This window comes from Parus major, chromosome 26 (genome assembly GCF_001522545.3).
Source record: "Parus major isolate Abel chromosome 26, Parus_major1.1, whole genome shotgun sequence".
Classification (NCBI taxonomy): Eukaryota; Metazoa; Chordata; class Aves; order Passeriformes; family Paridae; genus Parus; species Parus major.
In genome coordinates, this window is record NC_031795.1 from 3,367,904 (window position 1) to 3,378,384 (window position 10,481).

Below are 10,481 nucleotides of genomic sequence, written 5' to 3' on the forward strand. Positions count from 1 at the left end.
GCAGACAGTGATGGATGCTGCCTGGGCAGGCCTTGACACCACTGGTGGAGCCTGAGCTGGTGGAAACTCCTGGGAGACGAAGGAGGGATGAAACATGCAGGGATGAGGCTGGGATGTCGGTCACAGCCCAGCCCATGTCCTGCTGGAGGATCTGGGAGTTCAGGGATGTCCCATGATGTCCCATCACAGAGATGTGACATCCCGAGGGCTCTTGGAAGCACAGCAGGGTGCCAGCACCCACATTTTCGGAACCACGAGACAGGGAGGTTGGCTGGGTTCCTTGGCTGTGTGTCCCCTGGGTGTGCAGCTTTGGGAATGGGGTTGGAATTTCCAGCTGCTCCAGTCCAGGGTGGGCTCATTTGCAAGGGTTTGGGTGCAGCAGACACATCCTGGGGGGTGACAGCTGGGGCACAGGAGGTGGAACCCCCTTCCCCTGTCCCCACAGACCGGGAGAGGATCGGCCAGGACTCCTCGTACGAGCAGGAGGGGAAGGTGCAGTTCGTCATCGACGCCGTCTACGCCATGGGACACGCCCTGCACAACATGCACAAGAACCTGTGCCCTGGCAAGGTGGGGCTGTGCCCCCGCATGGACCCGGTGGATGGCGTGGAGCTGCTCAAGTACATCCGCAATGTCAACTTCTCAGGTCTGCTGTGCCCCTGGGGCACTGGGAGGAGCGGCCCTGGGGGGCTCTGGTTGTCCCGTTGCTCTGGTTGTTCCCAGTGTGGGTCACACAGCAGCACCCACAGTTTATTTGTGGCAGCTGCTGTGCTGTGAATGCAGTGTGGAGGGAAGGCAGTAGATCAGTGGGTGAGGAGGTCTGAGCTTCCACATCTCCTGAGAGCCTTTGGAGCATAAATCCGGCAGCAATCCTGCCCTCACCCTGCTCTCACCTGCTGCCCTGCCCTCACCCTGCTCTCACCTGCTGCCCTGCCCAGCCTCTCCCCCTGCTCGCTCCCCCTGCCAGCTCCTGCCCCCCAGCTGGCAGAGGTCCCACTGCCTCCCGCTCTGCCCTTGTCTGTCTCAGATCTCCTCTGGAAGTGAATTTTTTCCTCTGCCCTGTCTCCTTAATAAACATTTTCTGTCTGGTCCCCTTATTATTTCTATTTATCTCCACCCTCTGATCTCCTCCACAGTGTCTCTTTTATTTATTTTCCCCTCTCGCTTGATTCTTCTCTTCTTTCCTTTCATTAGTGTTTATCTCCAGAATTCACTTGATTTGACTTTTTAAACTGCTTTTCTCCCTTTCTTGAAAGAAGCAGTGAGAGGGGAGCATCAAGCCAGAGCCCCCTGGGACCCCATCAGCAGGGTGGGGGGTGCTGAGGGTGCTGTGGGTGCTGTTTCCTGCAGGCATCGCTGGGACTCCTGTGACGTTCAATGAGAACGGAGATGCTCCGGGGCGTTACGACATCTACCAGTACCAGATCAGGAACTCCACCCCTGAGTACAAAGTCATTGGGCAGTGGACAGACCACCTGCACCTCAAGGTAAGGCCGTGGTCCAAGGGGAAGGTCCTGCAGGTTTTTCTTCTCACCACATGGAGTCTGGGAGGCTCTGGGTGCAAAGCCAGGCAGCCGAAGTTGGTGGGGGCAGAGGGGAAGGTGTCCCCAGGTACACACTTGTGCTTCAGCATGTGTGACCCACACCCAGGGACTCTGGCTATGGGACAGGACACAGGAGCCAGACCAGAGCAGATGGGGTTTCCTCAGGGAACGAAGGGCTTAATTTTGAGTTCCTGGCATTGAATCTGCCCAAAAGGCCAATGGAGAGCTTCACCAGCTCCCTGTCCCCAAGCTAGGTTGGGCTGGGACCCTTTGTAGGATGTGCTGATGGGTTTAGGGTCCAAGCGGGGCAGGACAGGACATCCCCTGTGCCGGTGTGTGCTGTGCCCTCAGCATGGCTGGTGCCATCTACCCCGCAGGTGGAGAACATGCTGTGGCCGGGGGGCGGGAGCCAGCAGCCCAGCTCCATCTGCAGCCTGCCCTGCAAGCCAGGCGAGAGGAAGAAGCTGGTGAAAGGCATCCCCTGCTGCTGGCACTGTGAGCGCTGTGACGGCTACCAGTACCAGCTGGACGAGTTCCACTGCAAGCGCTGCCACTTCAACGAGCGGCCCAACGAGAACCACACCAGCTGCACGCCCATCCCCATCATCAAGCTGGAGTGGAGCTCTCCCTGGGCCGTGGTGCCCGTGTTCATCGCCATCGTGGGCATCATCGCCACCCTGTTCGTGGTGATCACCTTTGTGCGCTACAATGACACGCCCATTGTCAAGGCGTCGGGGCGGGAGCTCAGCTACGTCCTGCTCACGGGCATCTTCCTCTGCTACGCCACCACTTTCCTGATGATCGCTGAGCCCGACCTGAGCACTTGCTCCCTGCGGCGCATCTTCCTGGGGCTGGGCATGAGCATCAGCTACGCTGCGCTGCTCACCAAGACCAACCGCATCTACCGCATCTTCGAGCAGGGCAAGAAGTCGGTGAGCGCCCCGCGCTTCATCAGCCCTGCGTCACAGCTAGTAATCACCTTCAGCCTCATCTCCCTGCAGCTCGTCGGCGTCTGCGTCTGGTTCATCGTGGACCCGTCCCACTCTGTCATTGACTACGAGGACCAGCGGACTACAAACCCCCACTTTGCCCGGGGCATTCTCAAATGTGACATTTCGGACCTGTCCCTCATCTGTTTGCTTGGGTACAGCATGCTCCTCATGGTCACCTGCACTGTGTACGCCATTAAGACCCGCGGGGTCCCGGAGACCTTTAACGAAGCCAAACCCATTGGGTTCACCATGTACACGACTTGCATTGTGTGGTTAGCCTTCATCCCGATATTTTTTGGGACGTCACAGTCGGCGGAAAAGGTAAGGGAGGAGGTGAGAGGCCTGGCTGGTGTCCGGTGTGCAGGGCTGGGAGAGGCTGTGGTGTCTCAAGCAAGAGGAGCCTTTCCCTGTGACTTGGTCAGTTTGGGAATTGGGGTGGGAAGTTTTCTGTGCTCTGTTTGCCCCACTGCCCCTTGTGGATGGGGGCAGTGGGCAGCACAGGCTGCTGCTGTGTGGGCTGGGGGAGGATGAGCCCCCAGGGCAGGTCCCTGGTGTCACAGACACAATTTCTGCACGGAAAGTGGTGCGGTGCTGCCCAGCCAGCCCCTGTTCCCAGTGCTGAGTTCCCATGGGACCAAGGCCATCCTGGATGAGGCTCTGTGCTCAAGTGCGAGGAATTAAGAACAAAGAATAAAAATCTCATGAATGAGACCCAAATCCCTTTGCCTGCCAGCCAAAACAGGACTCATCGCATTTCTGTCAAAAGCAAACAGCTCCCGCCTGCCAGCCCAGCGCTGCTCTGACGAACAAACCTTGGAGCTGCTGTTCCCTGGAAATCCCTGGGGTGTCCCAGTGCCTGGATCCCTCTCTGGATCCCCTGGGTATGTCTCCATGATGCTGAAGCCATGGCTTTAGGACAAAACTGTTGCAAAGGCTTGCTGAGGGAGCTTTTGCTGTGGACACCTGAGTTTGTCATGTCCTGGAACATCCCAGAGCATCCATCCCTCAAGGAGGCTGAGTCTGCCCAGCCACCTCTGACCTTGGCTCAACCAAAAAGTCCCACCAACTTCTCTGTCTGGAAGTGTGAAGGAGAATTAAAGGAAATAAATGGAGCCTTTTGCAGCATTTCCATTTTGATGAGATGGCAGGGGAGATACTAACAAGAAAGCAGGTTTTTAAAGAAATTATTGCAAAACAAAAGCTCCCCGAAAGCCTCCTTAATGTGCTTGGCATACTGTGGGTAATAAAGATGGAAATGATAATGATTGTAGATTATGCGCAAGGTTGCTCACCTCTTCACTGCAGCTTGTCACGGGATAATTTAGGGCTGCTGAACACTGCCTGTCAGGCAGCAGCTCCACAATAGGCTGTGCCTCTCGTTGGGGGTTGTAATGCACAGGCCTGCTCTGTTATTAGGCTGCTAACAAGCTGATTAGAGGCGGAAAAAGTGATGTTCTCAACTCCCCTCGGACTGAAGCAGAGCTCTGTCTCACAGCCCAGCCCTGCCTCCAGCCAGCTGAGCCAAACCTGGAGGGGCTTTGGGATTCCAGCTTGGTGTTCTGCTCTGCCGATGTGGGAATGGGCTCTGAGTGTCCCCAGGTCATGGGAGTGGGTTCTGAGTGTCCCTGGGCAGTAGGAATAGGCTCTGAGTGTCCCTGGGCCAGAGCTGAGAGATGATGGATGTGCTCAAATGAGGCTGGATGGAGCAGAATATTGGGGCTCCCTCAGAGCTTTGGTTGTTGGTTTGCACTCCTGGGGAGAAAAAGGTCAAAAAGGAGCTGTTGCACAGCCTGCAGGGAAGGTCTGGCTCTGACAGTGTCCTTGGGGTGACAGCTGGGGGCACTGGCATTGACATCAGCCACAAGGGGCCTGGGGATGCTCCATGGGACACTCCTAGCTCATTGTGAGGAGAGATCCCATCACCTTCACCCCACTGCTGATGGGACTGAGGGCCTCTTGGGCTCTGTGGAGTGTCTGCACCCTTGGGAATAGGAAATCCAGGAGCATTGTCTGGGCTGTTCTCTCATGGCTGAGGTCCTGAGGATGCCACAGAGCAAACCCAAACCTGTGAACCCCTGGCACTTCTGCCCTGATCCCAGCTGTGGCTGCAGGGCCACAGCCCAGGCTGCCTCATGGTCAGGAGGAGTTGGACAATAATCCCTGTTTTTACTTTAATTTGCTTTACCTCATGCCCACAACTTTGCATGGAGGTGGCATATTACTGTAACAAGTCCCCCAAGCCTTTTCTGAAAAGAACCTCTTATCCCCGCCGATCCCGGCGGATTACAGAAATAGCAATAACAGAGGATCTAAAGAAAGAGACAATTTCCTGTGCTGATAAGGTGGCAGCAGAACAGTGGAGTCATTGTCTGCTTCCCTGTTTCTCACATTTGCTTTTAGCCAGGGAAAAGAGGGAGAGGGAAGGAGTGATAGGGGCTGTCCAGTGGTGTTTGGAGTGCTGGAGGAGCACTGAGCAGGTTTGCCCTTCCCCAGCAGCCACCACAGTGCAAAACCCCTTGTAGTGGGGCCAGGTGGATTTAGAGTGGGGACAACTTCCCATTAATGCAGAGATTTGCTGTGGGACAGGCTCAAGCCTGGGCTGCTCCCTCGGGCTCACCCAGCCGTGGGCAAAGCTGGGCACAGCGCTGGGTTTGGAGGCTGGTGTGGGGGCATTTTTGGTTACTCTGCTGTCCCTCAGCGTCATCGCTCTGAGCCAGGGCTGACTGTGCTCTTTGATCCAGCCCACGAGGCAGCAGGAGCTGGAACTTCCTCAATAAGCACAGCTCACACCTCCCAGAACTCTGGAGGAAGCTCCAGTGTCAATATCGGAGGGGCAAAGTGGGATGCTGGGCTGGAAGCCAATTAAGAGAGTAGGAAGTGAAACTGTGAGAAATGGTCATTTTTTGCAGTGGCAAAAGGTTAACTGAGCAGAGCTCCACGGCTGTGTGGAGGCTCCAGACTAAAAATATTCCTGTCTGAGCTGGTGAGGGGTTTGCTGTGGCGAGACATGGCTGCGGAGGCAGGGGTGGGCAGGAAAACACTTCCTGCAATCGCATCATTGAGGGGAAGGTTGCCACAGTGATCCTGTGAGACCCCAAAAGTGTTGCAGGAGGCAGAGAGTGGGGTGGGGAGCTGGGGCTGGTGCCAGCAGGGTCTCAGCATGAGGGAGTCTCTGGCAGCACTGGGAGAACTGGCCCAGGAGTGAGATGGGAGCACGCACAGAGACGTCTCAGCTCAGTTCAGCTCAGCTCAGCTCAGTTCAGCTCAGCTCAGTTCAGCTCAGCTCAGCTGCTCTCTCCCTCCTCTCTGAAACGCCCCCAAGCCCCAAGGCATAGGAAGGGGGGGCCCTGCAGAAGCACAAAATATGGAAATTGCTGGATTGGCAAGGGAAGGCAGGGAGCCAGGGAGATGAGGGGTGCTGAGCTCAGCCGTGCCCCACTGGGGTCATGCTGTGCTGGTTCCCAGGCAGGGCTTGGGGTGCCTGGAGTAGGGGTTCCAGTGTTTCCCTCATTCCTGGCCAGTCCAGGACACCCGTGGCAGAGTCTGGAGAGTTGGAGTGGAATAAAAAAAAGAAAAAAGAAGAAATAAAAAAGCGCACATATTCTGGCACAGAGATGTGTTTTGACTTTGCTTGATGAAATGACATTTTTATTTCCAAAAACTGCCTAGAGAGAGAAGGTGGAACAAACAAACCAGCGCGTGTGACAGCAGGAGGTTTTATTCTGGGGACAAACCAAAGTTTTTCAGTTGACTCAGAACAAGCTTGGTGGCATTTTCGCTTCGGGGCTGAGTGGGAACACTCTGGCCCAGGTACTGATTGGCTTTGCAGGGTCACAGGTGGGATCTGTGGGTCCTGGGGGGGTGTCCTGGAGCAGCTGTGTCCCACCAGCTCTCACTCTTGGGGTGAGCTGCCTCCCAGGGAGCCATGCAGAGCCTCAGCCTCAGCCTGTGCTCTCCATCCCCTTTTCACTTCAGAAGCCCTCAGGTGAAATGTGTGCCCTGGGGACATGGGAAACCTCGCTCTGGCTGCTGCTGCAGCTCCCAGGCTTCCCTGGCTCCTCCAAATGCTGTTTCCTAGCAGGGCATGAAATCCCACCTGTGAAACACTTGCAGGAAAATCCCTGGACATTGAGTGAAGTTCAGGAACTGCTTTAAGGCTCCTTCTAAACCCTCATTGGTGACTTCCACATAGATGTGTGCAATGTCATCTGGAGACCCAGAGCCCCTCCCTGTTCATCCCCAGAGCCTCAGAGCTGCCTGGTGGAGAAGGGGATGCTGGAGAGGAAGGAGCCAGATGCTGGCAGAGCAGGGATGCCCATGGAGCAGGGACTTGCCCTCCTGGCCTCCCTAAGAGGTGGGATGGTCAGAGGGAGGGGGGTCTCTGCTGCCAGTTGCCACCTGCTTCAGATGCTCCGGCTTGAGAGGAGCCTGCCAACTGCTCTCCATAGAAAAATGGATTATTCTACAGTCAGATTAATGGGCTTTCATTTTGCAAAACATCTGTCACTGTTAGTCCTGGACAGTGAGCGTGAAATTAGTTTTGACTGCAAAAAGGCAGCGTCGGTGTGTAATATGTGACTTACATGACAAGAGCCCAGGAGTCAGCTGGGGAATGGGAATTACCTGTTGAAGGGAGAAGGGCTGTGGGGTGTGCCTTGGGAATGGGATGTGCCCTGGAATTGGGGTGTGCCCTGGGAATGGGGGGGTCCTTGCTGAATTTGCAGCTCCTGCCCTGAGGTTGGTGGACATCAAACTTCACGCTGACCACCCAGCACTACTAACATTCCAGCACTGCCTTCCCACTCCATTCACTTAACCCCAGCTTTCCCCTCCTTTTTCCGTTTCCTCCTTTCCCTTTTGGATCCCACAGGAGCTTGGGGTGGGTCTCAGCTGGTGGCCTTGTGTCTTGCAGATGTACATCCAGACCACGACGCTCACCATCTCGGTGAGTCTGAGTGCCTCGGTGTCCCTGGGCATGCTCTACATGCCCAAGGTGTACATCATCCTCTTCCACCCGGAGCAGAACGTCCCCAAGCGCAAGCGGAGCCTCAAGGCGGTGGTGACAGCGGCCACCATGTCCAACAAATTCTCTCAGAAGGGAGGGTTCCGCCCCAATGGAGAGGCCAAATCAGAGCTCTGCGAAAACCTGGAAACACAAGGTGAGGTGGCTCCCGCAGGGGCTCACGGCGGGACCCTCTAAGGATCATAAATGCTGGGAATGGGGAGAGCTGAGCCTCATCTGCACATCCCTTGAGTGCAGCGTGAGGCACACAGGGCTGGGGGAGCTCAGAGTGAGCAGGGCTGGCAGCTCCCGTGGCACCCAGGGAGGGGATGGGCACAGCAGCAGCGCCGGGGGCGGGAGGATCAGGGGGACGTCAGCACAGCACCGAGGGGACATTTTTCACTCTGTCACTGCCGGGTCACGTATCCTTAAATAAACAACAGAATAAATAATTCACAGGGCTTTGATATGGGCAGATCAGCTACGAAAACATCGCAGCTAACAAATAGCTCTGTCAGCTCCAATTCCTTCTGCTCTATCTAATTGTTATCTGGGAACACCAGTTGGAAACCTGCAGCAAGGTTCTGCTGCTGGCCAGGCACTGCAAGCTGCCGGCATCTCCTCCCTCTGAGCTCTGTGGGGACACATTTGGGTTGCTCAGGGTGTCTCAGGCTGTGCCATCTGTGCCAGCCCTTGGCTGGAGGGTGTCCCTGTGCGTGCTGACCCTGTGCTACCTGGGGAACCTCGTGGGGGTCTCAGCAGAACGTTGTCCCCACTGAGGGCAGTGGCACAGCGCTGCATGGAGTGGGAGGTTCATTGCTCTGTGGCTTTTGCTGTGCCCCCCAGTGCCACTCTGGGATGTGTGGTGGCTTTGGAGCCATTGCTGCCTCCTCTCCTGGAGTGTCTGAGTGCTGGGGAAGCTGGGGGATGGCAGTATGGTTGTCCCTGTGGCACCCTCTGGCTGAGGGGACAGCCAGGGTGGTTGCTTCTGTGCCCTGCTGCTCTGCTCCCAGCTGCCATGGAGTGGTGGACAGGGGTGTGGGACACCCAGCTGGGACCCCAAAACCCCCTGGGATCCTGTGATTTGTCCCAAGCAGTGCTGGCTGTGACAAGCTGAGCTCGGGGAAGGTGCAGCGCCCCTGGGTCTGTCTGTAGGAGGCTGCTGAGGGAAGTGGGTGGGAAGCTGAGATCACATTCCCACCACTCACGGCACATCCTGGGGGCTCTCTCTGGGGTGAATTGTCCTTCGGGAGCACCCACAGCTGCTGTGGGGCTCAGGGAAGGATCCCAAGCGCCAGCACTGATCCCTGAGCAAACCCTGTCACGTCCCTGCTGGCACCTCCTGGCATGACGGCTGGGTCAGAGGGATGGGACAGGAGCCAGGAGGGAAATTTGGCCTCTGCTTGTGACCCACGTCAGCTCTGTGTCTCCTTCCAGCACTGGCCACCAAGCAGACCTACGTCAGCTACAGCAACCACGCCATTTAGTTCCAGGAGCAGGGACTGGGGAGCTCCTCGCAGGGACACACAGAACAGGGAGGTGGCAGCCGGGGGACACGCCCCAGGGAGCAGCTCCTGGGGAGAAATGCCATCAACAGCAGCAAAAAAAAATCATAAAGAAACACTAAAACTCTTCCAGCGCCCACGGTGGCGATGCATGGCTCCCATGGAGGGACAGCGGTACGCGGGGACGGAGCATGGGCGAGAGGGGACGGACTTCAGCAAGTCTTTGGGTTTTTTTTTTTCCTGTATTTTGACAAAAAAAAAAGAAGAGAAAAAAAATAAGAGCCCAAACATTTTCCCTTTTCTGGAATTTGTGAGATTGTTTGTGGTTGTGCAGAACCTTCTGTTTTTTTATTTTTTTTTAAATCCTCCATTTTCTTTCATTCCTGTCTTCCTCCGTCCCTCTTAACTCTCTACCCCATATCCTACCAAATTCTGTATGTTGAAAAAAAGGAAAAAGAAATAAAAATACTTTAAATTTACATTAAATAAAAGACAGACAGCAAAATAAAATAAAATAAAACCTAGACTGTGTTCAAAGTGCTGATTTCTATAGGTGGTTCCTTAATGTATGTGATGACCATATGGATTGAAATATGTCTGCTTTATGTACTGACCAGTCAAAAAACAAAAACATACAAAAAAAAACAAAGTTCAGTGCCTGGATGTTTATGAATTATTCGATGACTGTGTAGAGCATGATCATTTTTATACGAGGAGATTTCTAATAAAAGACCCTGGTTTTGCACTCGGCGTTTGCTGTCTCTTGGTGACTTGGTATCAGGAGGTGCCAGGGAAGGTTTTGGGTGGCAAAACCCACTGGGAATGCTCAGGGCTTGGTGTCCTTCCTCCAGGCATTCCTGGAGACCCCAGGCACTGCAAGTGGGTCCTTGTGAGAGGGGGTGGGACAGGGAGAGGGGAGCTCGGTGTGTCCCTGGCATGGGGCACTGGGGCAGGTTTGGGGTGGAAAGGGCTGAATCCTCCTTGTTTTCCCTGAGCTGCTGAGGGGATGGAGCAGAGGGGAGGAGATTCCCCAGGGCGTCCTCCAGCTTCAGGCAGCGCTGGAGACCCCATGCCTGGAGGGATTTGTTTAAAAAGTGCACAGATGTGGCACTTGGGGACATGGTGGCCTTGGCATTGTGGTGGACTGGAGGATCTCAGAGGGCTTTTCCAGCCTAAAGGATCCTGGGTTAACAAGAACTGGGACAAACAGCTCTGCCCTGTGGAGAGGGTTCCTTTTCCTGGCTCCAGCCTGTCCTTGGGATGGCACAGCCGTGTGTGAGGGACGTGCTTGTTCCCAGAGGGTGGGCTGTGCCTTTTTGGGGCAGTTTGGTGCATTGGCTGCTGCTGTTTCTGTCTCTGGCCTGGGCATTCCAAATGTTTCCCTCTTGGATTGGGGCTGGATCACGAGAGGAGGATCCAAACTTCTCATTTTTGGGAG

At 55.3% G+C, this 10,481-nt stretch overlaps 1 protein-coding gene across 5 annotated transcripts in view; it reads left to right on the forward strand.

Moving 5' to 3' along the window:
- GRM4 (glutamate metabotropic receptor 4) overlaps positions 1–9,793 on the forward strand; it is a 35,364-nt gene extending 25,571 nt beyond the window's left edge. For all 5 annotated transcript variants that reach the window (XM_015650821.3, XM_015650817.3, XM_015650818.3 and 2 more), the window contains 5 exons: positions 446–646; positions 1,351–1,487; positions 1,922–2,857; positions 7,449–7,695; positions 8,976–9,793. In XM_015650821.3, coding sequence (XP_015506307.1) covers positions 446–646; positions 1,351–1,487; positions 1,922–2,857; positions 7,449–7,695; positions 8,976–9,025 — 1,571 coding nt within the window. In that variant the 3' untranslated portion in view covers positions 9,026–9,793. The remainder of the gene's footprint in view (positions 1–445; positions 647–1,350; positions 1,488–1,921; positions 2,858–7,448; positions 7,696–8,975) is intronic.
- Positions 9,794–10,481: the final 688 nt, after the last annotated feature.